Source organism: Malania oleifera, chromosome 10 (genome assembly GCF_029873635.1).
Source record: "Malania oleifera isolate guangnan ecotype guangnan chromosome 10, ASM2987363v1, whole genome shotgun sequence".
NCBI classification, from domain to species: domain Eukaryota; kingdom Viridiplantae; phylum Streptophyta; class Magnoliopsida; order Santalales; family Ximeniaceae; genus Malania; species Malania oleifera.
This window is the reverse complement of record NC_080426.1, coordinates 44,604,362-44,623,334: the sequence shown is the minus strand read 5'-3', so window position 1 is coordinate 44,623,334 and position 18,973 is coordinate 44,604,362. Positions and strand designations below refer to the sequence as shown.

The 18,973-nt window shown below is 38.5% G+C and overlaps 1 protein-coding gene across 6 annotated transcripts in view; it reads left to right on the top strand.

Moving 5' to 3' along the window:
• LOC131166328 (mediator of RNA polymerase II transcription subunit 12) overlaps nt 1-6,818 on the top strand; it is a 28,901-nt gene extending 22,083 nt beyond the window's left edge. For all 6 annotated transcript variants that reach the window (XM_058124780.1, XM_058124781.1, XM_058124778.1 and 3 more), the window contains 3 exons: nt 731-3,343; nt 4,686-5,022; nt 5,955-6,818. In XM_058124780.1, coding sequence (XP_057980763.1) covers nt 731-3,343; nt 4,686-5,022; nt 5,955-6,404 — 3,400 coding nt within the window. In that variant the 3' untranslated portion in view covers nt 6,405-6,818. The remainder of the gene's footprint in view (nt 1-730; nt 3,344-4,685; nt 5,023-5,954) is intronic.
• The last annotated feature ends 12,155 nt before the right edge of the window (nt 6,819-18,973 follow it).

The following is an 18,973-nucleotide window of genomic DNA, read 5'->3' as shown; positions in this document are numbered from 1 at the left end:
ATCTTGCGAATTTATACCTGCCTGTTCTTTAACTTCCAAAACAACTCCCCTGGGTCCCAATTTTTTTTTTTTGCAATCCGTCTCTGTGCATATCTGAACAGACATCTACAAGCTGTTAGTGCGTCTAGTGCCTTTCATTCTGGTTTTGCTTGCCATATGTGTTTGGTGACTGCTAGTAGAAGGTGTTGATTGTTAGAGGGACAGCAATGAGAGGAATTGGGGTGAAATCATCTGAATGGTTGTATTTCTATGTTCTCAATTTGGATAATGCTGTAGCCCACCCAATATTAGGGTACACAAATTGTTATTTAAACCATTACTAGAAGTGCCATGAAAGTGTAGATTCAGCCAATCATGTTTGGCCGAAATTGGTTTTTCCGAGTTCACACTTAGAATGCTGGAAATTTCAAACTTTCAAAATAGGAACTATTTTGGCATGGGAAAAGTCCCTTTTATTTTGTGTTTAGTATGTTGGGAAATGTTGTTGTCCTTTTTGAAAACCATCTCATGGGAATAAATATTTTATCGAATACATTGGTTCCATTTATTTAATTATTGCACAAGCAGATAAATGTACTGTTCAAAATATGCATTTTGTAATATATTCTTTTATTTATCATCTTTAATTCTTTGGTTATGCTTGCCTGCATTTTGCTGGATTCAGGGAGCAATGTCTGGTATAGAAACTGCATTGGGCTCATTTTGTATGCCTGATAATGACTTTGTGCAGGTATGAGAATGTATTAGTTGCTACAGATCTTATTCCTGAAGCCTTGTCAGCCACAATGCAACGTGCTGCTGCCGCTATGGCTTCTAATGGAAGGGTTTCAAGTTCGTTGGCTGTAGTTTATGCCAAACACTTGCTCAAGAAATATGGCAGTGTCCCCACTGTCATAGAATGGGAGAAGAATTTCAAGGCAACATGTGACAAGAGATTTCTTTCTGAACTTGAATCTGGAAGATCACTGGATGCAGAGATTGGATTTTCTCTCGGAGTTCCAGCTGGAATTGAAGATCTTGATGATTATTTTCGCCAGAAGATAAGTGGTGGCCGGTTGCCTAGAGCAGGCCTGACCATGAGAGAAATAGTGCAAAGACATGTTGAGGATGTTTTTCACTACTTCATTGGCAAAGAAAGAAAGCTCTTTGCTGCTGGTTTACAGAAAGGGCCGGCTATAGAAAAATGGGATGATGGACATCAAATAGCTAAACAAATAATTGTGGCACTATTAGACTGCATTTGGCAGACTGGCGGTGCTGCCCAAGAAGGGCATCCCTCTTTGGTATCTTCTGCTGTTTCTGCAATTGTTTGTAATGTGGGGCCAGCTTTAGCAAAAATTCCCGATTTTACTGCAGGCAGTAATTACTCGAGTTCCCAATCCTCTGCAGGGTCATTGAATTTTGCTCGACGCATTTTGCGTATTCATATAACTTGTTTATGCCTACTAAAGGAGGCTCTTGGAGAGCGTCATGCCCGGGTATTTGAGATTGCTCTTGCAATAGAAGCCTCTTCTGCTCTTGCTGGAGTTTTTGCTCCCGTAAAGGCTTCTCGTACTCAGTTTCAACCATCTCCTGAAGCCCATGATCCCAATGCAAATATGTCTAGTGAAGTTTTAAACAATTCTAGTAAAGTTATTGGAAGGCCTACCAAAATTGCAGCCGCAGTGTCTGCCCTTGTTATAGGGGCAGTTGTTCATGGAGTTACGAGCCTGGAGAGAATGGTTACTGTATTAAGATTAAAAGAAGGCTTAGATGTAATTCATTTTGTGAGGAGTACAAGATGCAATTCAAATGGAAATGCCCGTTCTGTTGGGGCATTTAGGGTGGATAACCCTATTGAAGTGTATCTACATTGGTTTAGGCTGCTTGTTGGGAACTGCAGAACTGTTTCTGATGGGTTAATTGTGGAGCTCCTTGGTGAACCATCCATTGTAGCTCTTTTGAGGATGCAACGAACGCTCCCTCTTATGTTAGTCTTTCCTCCTGCTTATTCAATATTTGCATTTGTTATCTGGAGGCCCCTCATTATTAATAGCACTAATATTGCGAACAATGAAGACATGCATCAATTGTATCAGTCTTTTTCATTGGCCATTGGTGATGCCATAAAGCACCTGCCTTTTCGGGATGTGTGTATGAGAGATACTCATGGTTTCTATAATCTTATAGCTGCAGATGCCACTGATTCTGAGTTTGCAGCCATGTTGGAGCATAATGGTCCGGACATGCACACAAAAGTAATGGTCTTTATTCCTCTCCGTGCAAGGCTTTTTCTGAACTCTATCATTGATTGCAAAATGCCACAGACTATATTTTCACATGATGATGGTAATCGGGTCTCTGGACTAGGTGAACCAAAAGTTCAGTCTTCAGAAAATGAGACAAAGCTTCTGGATAAGCTTGTACATGTTTTGGACACCTTGCAGCCCGCAAAGTTTCATTGGCAGTGGGTTGAGCTCAGGCTTCTATTAAATGAACAAGCCGTGATTGAGAAACTTGAGGCTCATGATTTTTCCTTAGTGGACGCTATACGCTCTCTCTCACCTAATCCAGAAAAAGCTGCTGCTTCCGAGAATGAAAACAACTTTATTGAGATCATTCTCACAAGGTTGCTGGTCAGACCTGATGCTGCAGCCCTTTTTTCAGAGGTGCTACATCTTTTTGGGAGGTCGCTGGAAGATTCGATGTTGTTGCAAGCTAAATGGTTCCTAGGTGGCTCTGATGTCCTTTTTGGACGTAAATCCATTAGACAAAGACTCATTAATATTGCTGAGAGTAAAGGTTTTTCAATGAAGGCCCAGATCTCAAAGCCATGGGGCTGGTCATATTCTAGAATTGATCCCTCAATGACTAGGGGAGATAAGAGGAAGTTTGAAGCAACTTCTCTTGAAGAAGGAGAGGTTGTGGAAGAAGGCATGGACTTGAAAAAGCATGGAAAAGGGTCATCTCAAGCATCTGATACTGAAGGTGTCAACGTCATCCAGCAGCATGTGACTCAGAGAGCTCTCATTGAACTAGTTCTTCCATGCATAGATCAAAGTTCGGATGATTCTCGGAATACCTTTGCAAATGATTTGATCAAGCAGATGAATAATATTGAACAACAAATAACTAATGTTACTCGAGGGGCGAATAAGCAGGCAGGAACTGTTCCATCTGGAATTGAAGGTCCTGCAAACAAAAGCAACAACCGCAAAGCTATGAGAGGTGGTAGTCCTGGATTAGCTAGGCGGCCAACAGGGGCAGCTGATTCTGCGCCACCCTCGCCGACAGCACTGCGAGCTTCTATGTCTTTGCGGTTGCAGTTCCTGCTCAGATTGCTTCCCGTAATTTGTGCTGATGGGTACTTGTGCACTGATTTTTTAAGACGACATTTTTATACTTTTCATGTTTGCAACAATTTGTGCATTCTATTTGCAGCTGACTAGCTTTTTTTTTGGTTCCTCAAATTCTTTCCACTATAATACCATATTCTTGCTATGTTTCTCTCACTCTGCTCATCTACTGATGGCATGGATTGCCTATATAATGTTAGGAGGAATTTTCTTGTGATTCTTGTTTTTGGCTACTGGCTCTATTACAATTCAATCTGGGGTAAATGAAATATTTACTGCTGCCTGGCCCAAAAAAAAAAAAGAAATATTTTACTGCTGGGTGCACATTTACTGATTTTGCTGGTTTATCTTTTGGCATATTTACATGCATGACATGCATGATACATACATATATACATCATACATACATAAATACATATACTTATTTGCGCTGATACTGCTTTAGATTTTCGTGGCCTTGATGCTGGGACAATGGTTGTATGTATTCTGGTTTTTGTCATCTTGGCTCATGATTTTAAAAATTTGAATCTGAAAATGTTTGTTGTCTATATGTTGCTTTTTTTTTTTTTTCATTTTTTATTTGATTTTTCCTACAGATTGCGATGTGCTTGATTGCTGATGCAGTAGGCTTATGAAAATAAATAAATGTTGGATTCTTTTTGCATCCAGGGAGTATGCTTGTAATATTACAAGTTCATAGTTCTCTCAAATCCTTAATAATCAAAATTTTCGTAGACTACTTAGTTCAGACACTTTTATGCAGGATTCCTGTCTGTATTCTACTGATACTCAGAGAGCTTTGTCAAATTTCTGGACTTCCTGTGGATGTGTCCAAAATTTTAAAATTGTCAGTTACTTTTTTCAAACCTTATATGATAATGATGTGTTGTAATGACTTATCAGATATTTATAGATAAAATATTGTTACTGTAGTGCAAAGTCACAATAATAATTCCTCTTAACAATTAGAGTGAACTCAGCTATTTTTACAGGAGTTTTATAGTGTGAATTTCTATTGGGGGAAGAGGAAGAGAAACAAGCATTTGTGGATATATGTTCTTTTGGCTATTTATTGTTGATTGAGATTGCAATACTTGTGATGTATAATTTAATTTTATGCAGAAAATGCATATATATATATATATATATATTATTCTATGAATATATATAGTTATTCATGTAGCTATGATGTTGGGTTCGTTGCTATGCCCCTTCATTTGTGTTTGTTGTACTTGTATCCTTACTTTGTGCTTTCTTTCAATTTTGTGAAATTGCCTCCATTTAAGATTTGTTGTAGGCAAATATAGGTGTGGGCAGTTTTAATGAAATTTGACAAAATATCTGTGACAGGGAACCAACAGGGCGGAATATGAGACACATGTTTGTGTCTGTAATACTCCGACTTCTTGGGAGCCGAGTTGTGCACGAGGATGCAGACCCACCCTTCTATGCCCACCAGAGATTTTTGGCCAAAAAGGAGGTGGATTCTTCGATGGAAGCGTCTGCCTCTATTGCTTCTGTTGATTTATGTGGGGATAGTCTTTTTGATCGATTGTTGTTGGTCCTGCATGGGTTGCTGAGCAGTTGCCAGCCAAGTTGGCTGAAGTTGAAGTCTGCCTCCAAGCCGACCAATGAATCTGCCAAGGATTTTCCTGGGTTTGACCGTGAGGCAGCAGAAAGTTTACAGGTTTGATCAGTTTTAAGTGTTAACATACTACGAACTTACTGTTTTTGGCTTTGATTGAAAAAGTATAGAAATTGGGGTAGGACCTCCAAATACAGGTTTATTTGGTTCTGTTCATGCCTTCAGGTGTGCACACATGCTTGTGCACACGTGCATGTGTATCCTACTTGGTTTAGCTTTGTTTCCTTCCCACTGATTTTTCTTTTATATCTGACCCTGAAGCAAGTTCTCTTAGACATTTTGCCCTGTCACCTGTATGATGTAAAATGGTATTCTATTATAATCTTGACAGGGTGTATGATTAAATCATTTCATGTTCTGGATATTTGCAATAGAAATGTGCAGCATCATGAACATTCAAAAGGACATTTGGCTGTCCTTTTGCATGTTAAAACAGCCAATATGTTTGAATGGCATCGGGATAAGAAAGCTGGTGGGCTGTTGAGGATGTTGTGAATCAAATTAATAAAATTGAAGGGTGGTTTCAGCCAAAAAGATAAAAAGGTGGCCGCAATTTTCTAAACTATTATTTTAAATAAAAAAATGTGCCATATGAATTATTGAGGACACATCAGGCTTGCTTCAAATGAAAGAAGCAAGGACGAGTTTTGTTTCATTATGTGCAAACTGCAAATACAGTGGATTGAATGAATTCTCATGTGAGAGGCTAGTTCCCTGTCAGTTATTTGTCCAATTAGGGTTTCAATATTTGAGGTTTTAATTTTTGATTCAACACTGTGTCAACCTAGATCTAAATTTGATAATTGAAAATGGAAGACATGATGGCAGGAATATTGTGCTGGAATAGATTGGCAGGGACATGTACAAACTGCCTTTATTGTATTCCTTTTTCTCTTACCCTTGTATCCTTTTATCTCTTTATCTTTATATGCTTTTAGGTATAACTGATTTATTAAATAAATTGTTTTATGCAGAATGAATTGGATCGCATGGAATTGCCTGGTATGATTCGATGGCGAATTCAAGCTGCAATGCCGGTACTCCTCGCTCCTGGTCGGTGCTGTGTCTCTTGCCACCCACCATCTGTCCCAACTGCTGCTCTTGCTTCACTTCAGCCCAGCATTTCGGTCCCTGGGTTCCATAGTGGAAATTTAAGTCCACTTCACAGAAATACATTTCCTCCGCGTACTGCTAACTTACCAGGGAAGTCCAAGACATTTTTGTCGCAACATGACCACAATATGGAAATTGACCCATGGACACTCTTGGAAGATGGGGCAGGATCTGGCACTTCTTCAAGCAATACTGCTGTGATTGGCAGCAGTGACCATGCTAATTTGAGAGCATCCAGCTGGCTTAAAGGGGCCATCAGGGTGAGAAGGGCAGACCTCACATATATTGGTGCTGTGGATGATGACAATTGATTTTTAACTTCATTCTTGATTTGTAGTCTGGAATGGGCAAATCTCCCCTCAGGTAATGCAGCAGTGTCATATATTTATGCATTATTGGCATCGAGATTACCATTTTGTACTTGCCCTTCTTGTCTTGAGTGAAGGGAACTTGAGGGACATTTTTTCCCGGAGGGTTAGGTGGGGGGTCCTAGTGAAAGAGAGAGGTGTTGAAAATATTCTCCGCCAGCCCATAAAATTGGGGCTTTGGCCTACTCACTGCTAACCCTCTTGATCATCCCTGCCTTTCTGGGCTGTGCACTTAGGTGCTGTTCAGAGGCGTGTTGTATATATAGAGATAATTTTTTTATTTTACCCATTGAGCTGAGTAAAATATCTCAAGAATGATTTGTAGCTCTTTCATGCTAATCAATCTTTTGTTCTCTCTCTCTCTCTCTCTCTCTCTCTCTCTCTTCAGGTGTGCACAATCATGTGTGTAAGTGTATTTAGATGTACATGATAAAATATTTCAATTGCTACGGAATCTGATTGTTATGTGCAACTGTGTAAGGAAACAAAATGTAGGGAATGGATCATCATCATATTGTTATGTGAGATGGGCAGATAATTACTGCGGGAAATTAACTTAAGTGGACAGATAGTTAAAGCAGGTTGTTAGGACTGTGTTTCAGTGTTTCAGTTGGCAATTGTTGTCTTTCCGATGGGCGCCAGTGCAGTCTGCGAACTTGTGGCACAGAAGCTCTCCTAATGCAGTTAATCTGGGCATTGACCACGGGTTCTGTTAGCAGCATTACTGGTTGTATTTCCCAGAAAACAGCGATCTTTTTCTGTGGGTTTTTTGCACAACTAGTTAGCAAATTTTTTATTCTTTGATATCATGGTGGGTGACACAGGCTGTACCGTTTTTAACCCCTTCCCCCCTCCCCCTTTCACACCCTTCTACCCAGGGAAAAAAAATAGAAGGAAAAATGAAGATGACTGTCACTGATGTCAGACAATATGCACATAGATACCGCGGTTACCTTCAACATTATTGTCGATTAGTGAATCTTACGAAGGTGGATGTGCTGTGTATTTAGGTGTATTATTGAGAGAATGACTTGCAATGGAAACTAATTGTCATTCTCCACTTTGTTGTAGTAAGAATTTTTTTCCCCAGTTGGTGTTAGTTTTTTGTGTGTTATCGGTATTTGCTCTCTCTATCCTATTGTGCTGAAAATCAGAAAAGAGCCCATTTGATGGACTGTCATTTTGAGAGCGAGTCCTTTGATAGATTTTGGGATGATGTGCAAGGAAAAGTTGTAGTCTATGTAGATGGAGAACCTGCAGGAGAGGGAAACAGAATCAGAGAGGGAGATAGAGGGGCCCTGGTTAGGACTCGTTCCTGCCAGGTGTTCCTGTTCTTGGGGTAATCCAGGGTCCGCACTTAAAGGCCTATGCCAGTAAGTATCCGTTTGGAATGTCTTTGAAATATGTACATATATATTTTTAAAAGTTGTATTAATACTTGGAAGCTGTTGCCACAATTGTTATTTATCTGTGAGTCTTGAATATGAATTTGTATGAATTTAAACAAAATCAATATATTGTAGGTTGTTTTGTCTAAATTTATACAATTTATTTTTAAGTATCAAATTTCAAGTTTCTAAATATAAGGGTTGGTAGTTATTGAAGCTTAATACATGGGGTGGTGGTTTTGTAATGAATGGAAATGTTAGCATATAGTGTCTTTTGAAATTTGTTAAGAGGTGAGTAAGTGTAGGGTTGATTGACCATGGAAGGAAGTGGAGTTGCAAAATCACTCAAAAATGATATGAATAAGGGCACGACTATATGGCCAAGGGTCAATTTAAAAATGTTCATTCTTGTAACATTTGAGTAGTAGTTGATTGTTAGAATAAATAATTATTTGATTAGGTTGAATTTTATTGGAAAATTTTCGACTTAGGCTTTTCATTTGTGTAACAAGTAATTTTCCTTTTTAGCTCTTTAGGAGTTGATAAAGTTTAGTTTTATATTTGAATTTGTGGTTTAAAAGTAAAAGTCCTCTTTGTTAAGGTATTGCTAACTCACCAATAGTTTATATTGGGTGAAAATTTGAGGGGGATACAAGTTGTGATTTCAACAGAAGGCATAATGGGAGGTTGAAATATAAATAATGGGATGATGTAGGACAAATATAAGAATTTAGAAATAAAGAGAGAAATAAGTTAATTAGGGGACACAATTAGAAAGAAGAAGAGGGAAGCAGAAGAAAAAAAAAGGAGAGAAGAAAGAGGAAGCAATAGCAACAAAAAAGAATAAAGAAATAAAACAAGGGGAAGAGACAGGGTGGAGGGGTATAGTAGAGCATAAATGGGATAGGAAGAAGAAGGAAAAAGAATAAGATGAGACATGGCTTAGCCACGTCGCATCCATCTCAAGATGACCTCTCCCACTAAATCAAGTAGCGATGGAATCCACTATAAGGAGACGTTATGAACTCATCATCCAAGATGGACTCAGCTATCTCCTATGGGGAAGATATAGAAGGAGGTTGAGGAGATGGTGAACTTGCATGAGCACCATATGCCAAAGTAGGATGCTAAAAAATCCCTTAGTATAGTGTCAAATCCTTTATATTCCGGTATATAAGTAGGCAAATTAAGTAAATATGCATTAGGTCCAAGTTTCTTAAGAATGGGGAATAGGCCAATGACATGAGCATGGAGCTTTTAATTTAAATTTCTAGGGTGGTATTCATATCTAATGCAAACCAATAAACAATCACCTACATTAAACTCTCTACCTTTGTTTCAGACATTTGCAACAAGTTTATAATCTATATTCATAGCAAGTTTTTGCTTAACCTCAACAAACAACTTATAATGTGTTGAACAAAAGACTTAACAAGCTTAGAAACATGGGAATTTGGTGGCAAAGGAACATGATCAATGGGCACATGGGCTTGTAACCGAATACACACTCAAAAGGACTCTTAACTATGGACTTGTTTGCAAAATTATTATAAGCAAACTCAATAGTAGGTAGCACCAAGTCCTAATTATGCTGTTTTTCTTCCACAACACACCTGAGCAGGTCACTAAGGCTACGATTCACAACCTAAGTCTGATCATTAGTTTGGGAGTGGCAAGCAAAAGAAAACAAGTGAATTTCACACATTTTCCAAAGTGTCTACAAAAAGTACTAAGAGAATTTGATATCTATCAAACGCTATGAAGGTTAGCAACCTATGCAATTTGGTGACCTCTTTAAAGAAAATTTAGCTACATAAGATGCATTAAAAGTCTTATTACATTGGATAAAATGTGTCATTTTGGAAAATCTATCAAAAACAATTGTTGCAATTTGCCCCTGGTGGGCGGAGTGTGCTTCGGGATTGGCGAGGGGTCATAAATTTTGAAAATTGAAATGTAGTTGTCACTATCCTATTATTTCCCTAGGCGCGGTTAGAACACATAATTATTATTTATTTGATTAATCTCTACACTAATTGTAGGCCAAGGAACCAGTAGTCTTAGTTTGTTTTTACTGGAATTGGGATTGAGAGTTCAGTTATGCGAGGGGAAAGTATCGGCACCCCTACGCACCCGTTCGACGAATGATACCTAATTAATTATTAATTATCCCTAAATTGGATTTCAATAGACTTTAATTAACTTTAAAAAAAAAAATTAAATGAACAAATAAATAAAAACTTAAAAGAGGAATGGAAATTAAGGTGTGATTTAAGAATGTCTAATAAGACCTCTAAACGAGAGGGTATTGTTAGATAAATCCCTCCTCAGAGCTAATACATGTGAAGTCTGAAATGCCCCTTTTGTCCTTTTTAAAATCATAGGTGTTATATTTGTGTGTGGCTCTTATACTTAGTGGGATTCACAAATAATGGAAGAAAAACATGAGTTTTGAAGTGTTCCTAAGTGGCAGCAGAAAACTCGTCGACGAGTGTCCTGTACTCATCGACGAGGAGATCTAGAGAGTAAGAAAAATTCAGAGATCTCGAGATACCGAAAGTAGAAAATAGGCTCATTGAAGAATGCCCTGTTCTCGTTGACGAGTATCCTTCTTGGTCTCGTTGACGAATCCCCTATTCTCATTGACGAGAAATTCTGAGTTACGAGCAGTTTTTTGAATTTTAAATTTGAACGTTGGGGTGGTTGGGTAATCGGAGGGAAACCTTCGAAACACTGTTATATATGTCATTCTGGGCATGTATTGAGTGTGTGTGATCATTTTGAAAAGTTTATTGTGTACTTTGAGATTTCCATAGTGAAATTCGTGTGCCATTGCTTTCGTGGATGTAGGCTTTGCTAAACTACGTAATCTTGTTGTTGTTCTTGCTATTTATCATTTTCTGGTTGTGTTTCATTTACTTGTTGTATTTATTTCAATGTGCTTCATATTTATCCCATCCATATCATAACAAATTGGTATCAGAGCGATTGTTGTTATGGCATCGGGATCGTCTTCTGCAAGATTTGACATCGTCAAATTTGATGGAATGGAAACTTTGATTTATGGCAGAGGAGAGTGAAAGACATTCTTGTACAACAAGAAATGGGAAAGGCTTTACTTGGTGTTCAACTAGATGGAATGGATGAGGCAACATGGGGAGAATTGTAAGTAAAGGCCGCTTCTACAATACGCTTGTGTTTGGCTGATGAAGTACTCTTTTGGGTGATGAAGGAGGATTCTTCAAATCTCTTAATAATAAACTTTTTCTTAGGCAACGTTTGTATTGGCTTAAGATGGTTGAAGGATCAAACTTAGATCAACACATTAATGCTTTCAATCAAAGTATTAATGATTTGATGAGCGTTGATGTTAAGTTTGATGAGGATGACAAAACTTTGATGTTGTTAAACTCTTTGCCTTCGACTCATACCTATAAAAATCTTGTGACCACTCTTACATGGTGAAAAGAAACTCTTGATCTTGAAGAGGTAACAAGTACTTTGCTAAATTTTCACCAAAGATTGAAAATATGTGATGAAGGAGAAGAACTTGTGGTAAAGGGTAATAATGAGCGAGGCAAAGGAAAATCCAAACATGGATCAAATCAGAAATATCGAAATCAATCCAAGAAGAAGAAAGAAATCTAGTGTTATAAATGCGGTAAAAAAGGGCATGTGAAACCGGAGTGTCCGAATTGGAAGAAGGGAAATTTTGAAAAATATAAGGGTACTTCAAAATTTGTGAATATTGTTCAAAAAGGAGGTTCAATGTGTAGTGATGGTGATGTTCTATTAGTTTCAGGGGGGTTGGATAATCTAACAAACTCTTGGATACTTGACTCCGCATGTTCTTATTTCGAACAAAAAGTGGTTCAACACTTACAAGTTAGTGAATTCTGGATCAGTTCTGATGGGTAATGATGCTTCTTGAAAAATCATTGGCATAGGAAATGCAAAGATAAAAATGTTTGATGATGCTGTAAGAACGTTGTGTAATGTAAGACAAATACTAGAGTTGAGGAAAAGTTTGATATCACTTGGAACTTTGGATTGTAATGACTTTAATTATAAGTCCAAAGGTGGAGTTTTGACGGTATGGAAAGGTAATCTGACTGTAATGAAAGGGCAAAAATTGGATGGGCATATCTACACATTGCAAGGAACTACCGTTGTAGGTGGAGCTATAGCCATAGATGCTGAATCAGATGAGATCGTCTTGTGGCATATGCGCCTTGGGCATATAGGGGAACACGACATGAAAGAACTATACAAGAGGAAATTATTGAAGGACTTGAAATTATGCCAACTGAAATTTTGCAGGATTTGTGTTCTTGGAAAACAGAACTGGGTAATGTTCAGATCAACTATACACAAGACAAAATATATTCTTGATTATGTGCATTCAGATGTTTGAAGTTCGATTAGAGTTGCATCAAAGGGTGGACATGTGTATTATGTGAGTTTCATTGATGATTACTCACGGAAGGCTTGAGTTTACTTCATGCGTCACAAATCAGATACATTTTCCAAGTTTAAGATTTGGAAGGCTGAAGTGGAAAGCCTGACAGGAAGGAGAATCAAATACTAAACGTTGGATAATGGGACCGAGTATGCCGATTCTCGGTTTATGAAGTTTTTTATGGAGCAGGGCATCAAGAGACACTTTATAGTTCACTAGACACCTCAGAAAAATGGTGTGGCAGAACGGATGAACCGAAATCTTTCAGAAAGGGCTCAATGTCTCAAATTAAATGCAGGGCTATCGAAGAACTTTTGGGCCAAAGTAGCGAGTATGACTTGTTTTCTGATAAAGCGATCACCAAGGGCATCACTAGAGGGTAGAGTGGAAGAAGAGGTTTGGACGAGAAATGTAGTATACTACTCCGGATTGAAGATATTCGAGTGTCCAACCTATGTTCATGTATCTAGTGAAGATAGGTCTAAGCTTACCCCAAAGTCTTGTCGTTGCATTTTTTTTTTTGGGATGTCTTAAGGGTGTGAAGGGGTATAAGATATGGGACCCAATGGCAAACGAGGTGGTGATTAGTAGGGATATAGTCTTTGATGAGAATGCTATGATGAAGTGTACTCAAAAGTGTGATGAATAGAAATAGGAGCTAGGAAGTTGGGGTAGTGATGAACATGTTGTGCAGGTGGAGTTGGAAGCTCAGGGCAACGATAATGATCATGGTCCTATGGTTGCAGGGACCTCTAGCTGGGGAAACCAGTAAGTTGTTGATATTTCTATACGGAGATCTAAGCGCACTATTAGACCTCCACCAAGGTATGGATTTGAAGAGTTAGTATTTTATGCTTTCCTTACTAGTTACAATGATCCAACTACATTTCAAGAGACAGTGCACGACCAGGAGAAAGATAGGTGGATGAGGGCAATGATTGAGGAGATGAAATTATTACATCAGAACCAAACTTGGGATTTGGTGGAGCTTCCAAATGGGAAGAGACTGATAGGTTGCAAATGGATATATAGGAAGAAGTAAGCAATTTCAGAAAAGGAAGGAGAGAAGTTCAAGACACTGTTGGTGGCAAAAGGATACTCACAGAAAAAGGGGATAGATTATAATGAGATCTTTTCTCCAGTGGTCTCACATACTTATATCAAAATTGTGTTGGGGTTGGTAACCCATTATAATCTTCATTTGGAACAAATGGATGTGAAGACGACATTTCTTCATGGTGACTTGGAGGAACAAATCTACATGGTACAGCTGCAGGGATTCATTAAACTGGGAAAAAAAAATTTTGTTTGCAGGTTGAAGAAATCTCTTTATGGGCTGAAACAGTCTCTAAGGCAATGGTATAAACTGTGACACCTTATTATTCATACCATTTTTCTTTTCAAATAGCAAGTATTCATCAACCATCACATCGGCAATGTCAACAACTCTGATACCACTCACATGACCCGACCCACATTGGGTATCGGGTAAACATGCATTTTTACTTCGCTTAATTATTTAGGTTATTAAACTCACACTCTTTCATTTCACTTTTCATCATTCTTTCCCTTTTCTATTTCCATTTCCATTTCACTATCTAGCACATGAGTATCCATGGTATTCAGTACCAACATCGCATCTATAACTCATGGCTACCCTGAGGATTTTTCTCCACGTAATGCTTCCCCCCATGAATAGGGTTATGCGGCCCAAAGGCTAGATCTAACCCCGGTTGGCCTACCTGGTTAGATCAAAATGGAAATCCATCCATGCGTCTATAGTACCACTGGCCGACTTATAACCCTGATCCAGACTTAGGGGGCACAACAACTCTACTAAATGGCTTAATCGACTGCCCACACCACACTCTTCACAAGGCCATGTGGTTGAACTAACACTTCACTAGTAACGGTACTGTGCTCAATATCACAACCCATCATTAGGGTTTCCATATCCATCCATTAGGGTTATCATTACCACATACCCACAATCATTATGCGGTATTGACATTTTATCAATCACATTTCAATGATCCCATTGCAGTTTTCGCACTTTGCAATGTTCACATTTCCCCAATATTCACAATTAGTATTCTCATTTCAATCATTACATTTCAATTTCCATATTGCATTATTCACGTTGTAATATTCTTATTTTCTCATTCTTAACTCAATATTTATTTTGCCATATTCACATTTCAGTATACCCATTTCAATATTTACATTTCAATATTCATATCCCAATTCCCACATTTCAATGTTCTCATATCAATGCTTATTTCATTCACATACTAGCATATATCATAATTCACGTGTTTCAATATTTCTCAAAATACCCATATCAGTAGTTCACACATTCTCATTTTCATAGAAATCGTTTCTATTCACATATAAATACCAAATTTCAACATTTTTCACCAACATATCAATAGTTCTCATTTCATTATTTTCTCAAAAATTGCCCATCTTTATATTTCACATTTTTCAGTATACGTCACATGCCATACAATTTCCATCTAATGTTCATAATATACTAATTTCACAAGGAAAAAAATACCATAGCTTCATTTTTCACATATTCATTTAATCAATAATATCAAAATATTGTGATAATTTATTTCCCTTACCTGGTTTCCTGAACTATGACTGCCGGGATCTCGAAATTATACTTGCGACGCTTACACGAGTTTTAAATTCCAAAAACCCTACTTCAACCTCAAAATGCCCAATATTCTAAAATTTTCAAATCTACATTAATTAAATAACAGTTAATCTCTAAATAACCCCTTATCCTAATTTTGGGGCTATGCCTACAATGACCCCACGAGAAATCCGTTCCGCTAGACTTGTAGAGAATCATCCTTAAATTCTCGTGGTGGTGTCCGATCATCAATTCAGTGTAAAATTTAAGAAAAACTGAGGTAAAAGTGAGAATTTACCTTACCCTAGGGAATATGCTTACGTTACTCTTACGACAAATCTGTTCCGGTTGAAATATTGGTGGTGGAGAATGGAGCCCAATAGTATTTTTTGATTTTAGATCAGGCGAATATCAGCTGAGAAATTGAGGAGAGTGGGAGAGAGAACAAAGGAGAAAGAGTGGGCGCTGAAGAAGAGGGGGGGTGTCTACGTGAAGCAGAAGCTTCAGGAGATGTTATATATATATATGTAATCTTATATTATTATTATATCATATAATATTATATTAATATATTATTATATTATATTATATTATTAAATTAATAATAATTGATTAATATTTATTATTATTATTATTATTATTATTTTGAAATCACTTCACTAATGTTGTATAACCATTTTTGGCGTTATTACATTCTCCCCTCCTTATAAAATTTCGTCCTCGAAATTGCTATTCATCTTTTTCCCATCCTTAGAGAAAACACTTTCAATTTTATTAATTACCCTCACTTATGGCGGAAGCACACCATGGTTACAAAGAGGGTTCTGGGATATTACAATTATTCAAAATTCTCCCAAATCCATTCACATCTCAAAATCAAGAACTTGATCTATCCTACATTATACTATACAAATCAAAGTACATACATCATTATTTACTTTTTTCTCTAACTGGCTTAGCTCAAAACTCCACTGAATAAATATGGATATCTTTGGCGTATCTGATCCTCTAATTCTTAAGAAGCCTCCTTAATAACATGATTGTAACATAAAATTTTTACCAGTAGAATATTTTTTGTGCATACGTTTTCCTTCTAGTCTAAAATCTGCACTGGAACCTCTTCATAAGTCAAAGGTATCACCCAGCTCTAATGCTTCATAGCTGATCACATGTGAGGGGTCTAGAACGTATTTCCTCAACATAGAAACGTGGAATATGTCATGGATCCTAGATAGGACTGGTGGCAATGCCAACCTATAGGAAACTGGACCCATTCTATCAAGAATCTTGAATGGTTCAATATACCTAAGACTTGACTTACTCTTCCTCCTGAACCTCATAACCCCTTTCAGCGGTGCCACTTTCATAAATACGTGATTTCCTATGTCAAACTCCAACTCTCGCCAGCGAGTATTAGCATAACTTTTTTGCCAATTCTATGCTGTTCTGATCTTGTTTTTGATGAGTCTGACTTTATCTTGAGTCTGTTGTATTAGCTCTAGCACCAAAATCCATCTTTCCCCAATCTCCTCCCAATATAACAGGGATCGACACCTCTTGCCATATAATGCCTCATACGGTGCTATCCCAATACTGGCCTGGTAGCTATTGTTATATGCAAACTCGACCAGTGACAAATTCTACATCCAACGACCTCCAAAGTCTAGCACATATGCTCGTAGCATATCCTCCAGAATTTATATCGTCTTCTTCATCTATCCATCTGTTTGAGGATGAAAAGTTGTGCTGAACGAAAATTGAGAACCCATGGCCCCTTGCAAACTCTTCCAAAAATGAGATGTGAACCATGGGTCTCTGTTTGAAACTATGGACACTAGGACGCTATGGAGTCTAACTATCTCCTGGATATATAATTTAGCTAATCTGTCCATGGAGTAGTTAACTCCGATCAGCAAAAAGTGGGTAGTTTTCGTCAATCGATCTACAACTACCCAAATGACATCCTGTCCATGCAACGCTGGCGGTAATCCTGTGATGAAATCCATCGCTATACGCTCCCACTTCCACTCAGGAATGTGGAGTAGTTGCAATGATCCCGCCAATCTCTGATGCTCAACTCGCACCTGCTGGCATGTCAAATAATGATCCACATACTCGACTATCTCCCTTTTTATGTTGCTCCACCAGAAAGACTCTCGAAGATCCCTGTACATTTTAGTGCTACCCGGATGTACACTATACAGGGATCGATGTGCTTCCTTTCTCTCAACACCTGAAGCACTATCCTTAGATGTTCCTCATGCTCCTTTAGGCTCTTTAAATACACCAGTATATCATCAATAAATACTACCACAAATTGGTCCAAATACTGGAAAAAGACCCTGTTCATCAAATCCATAAATACTGCAGGACCATTTGTCAAACCAAAAGGCATAACCAAAAATTCATAGTGGCCATACCATGTTCTAAATGCCATCTTCGGAACATCTTCCACCCTGACTTTCACCTGATGGTACCCAGAGCATAAGTCTATCTTTGAGAAATCTATGTCCCCTGTAACTGATCAAACAAATCATCGATACGAGGGAGCGGGTATTTATTCTTGATAGTTACTTTATTTATTTCCCTGTAGTCGATGCACATCCTCATCGACCCATCCTTCTTCCTCACAAATAAAACCGACGCTCCCTTGTTTCAATGATCTCCTTATAGTTAATGCACATCCTCATCGACCCATCCTTCTTCCTAAAAAATAAAATTGGTGCTCCCCAAGGCGACACACTAGGCCGAATAAACCCCTTATCTAATAGTTCTTGTAACTATTTTTTCAATTCTTTCAGGTCTACCAGTGCCATTGTGTATGGTGCCTTCAAAATCAGCGTTGTCCCTGGAGCCTAATCAATAACAAACTCTACCTTACAATCAAGAGGTAATCCCGAAAAATCCTCGGGGAACACATCAGAAAAATCCCTCACTATCGGGATATCCTCTATCCTCAACTCTCCTTCTGATACCACTTTCACACAGGCTAAATATCCCTGACAACCTTCTAATAGCAATCTACGCGCCTAAATAGCGGATAACAACTATGGTGGGGTACGCACACATGACCTCACAAATTTGTACTCTTGTCCCTTTGGAGGTCTGAATACTCTCTCTCTAATGGCAATCAATGCTGGCATAGTAGGCAGCTAGCCAGTCCATCCCTAAGATCACCTTAAACCCATGCATCTCTAAAAACACTAGATTAGCTGACAAAGACCTCCCCTGAATACCCACTAGAAAAACCCTGAGTACCTTTCTGCATATCCCTATAGCCTAGTCGGTGTAGCAATAGAAAGACTAATATCAAACTGTTAAGGTTCAAACCTACACAACTTAACATATTCCTAGGTGATAAAAGAATGAGTCGCCACAGAATCAAATAAAGCGGTAGCTTTAAATGACGGTATTGAAATAGTAACAGTCACCACATCTCCTACCACCTCAGCATCTCCCGGTGTCAGTGCATAGAGTCTCGCCAAAGCAGTATTCCTCTGCTGTCCGCCTCGAGGTGCCTGGTAGTTTCCTCTATATGGTCGATGAGCAGCCGATATCACTGGAGATGCCTGACAATTTCTCGTTATATGCTCAGGCTGATGGCACCGATAACAGACAACCTCCCTCACCCGGCACTCTCTCGGGTGTCTTTTGAAACATATAACGCAAGAAGGGGGCATCTGTCTGCCCTGTATTGCTCATTCTCCTCCTCCCTGTCATTGTCCCCCTCTACTATCCTGCCTTCTCCAAGGTCCTCAGTTGGACCCTGCCTAAAAATCGGAAGGCATGGGCCTCTTTCCTTAGCTCTGTGCTGCAGCACCTCTCTGTAGGCCACTTTCAATTACCGTAACTCTATCAACTATCTTTAAGAAGGTCTGAGCCCAAAAGCCTACCACTTGATCATACAGGTTCTGCCTTAGGCCCTCCTCAATCTTCCTCACTTTCCTATCCTCATCTGGCACCAGATACGGGGTGAATCAGGACAGTTCAATGAATCTTGTTGTATACTGCTGCACCGTCAAAG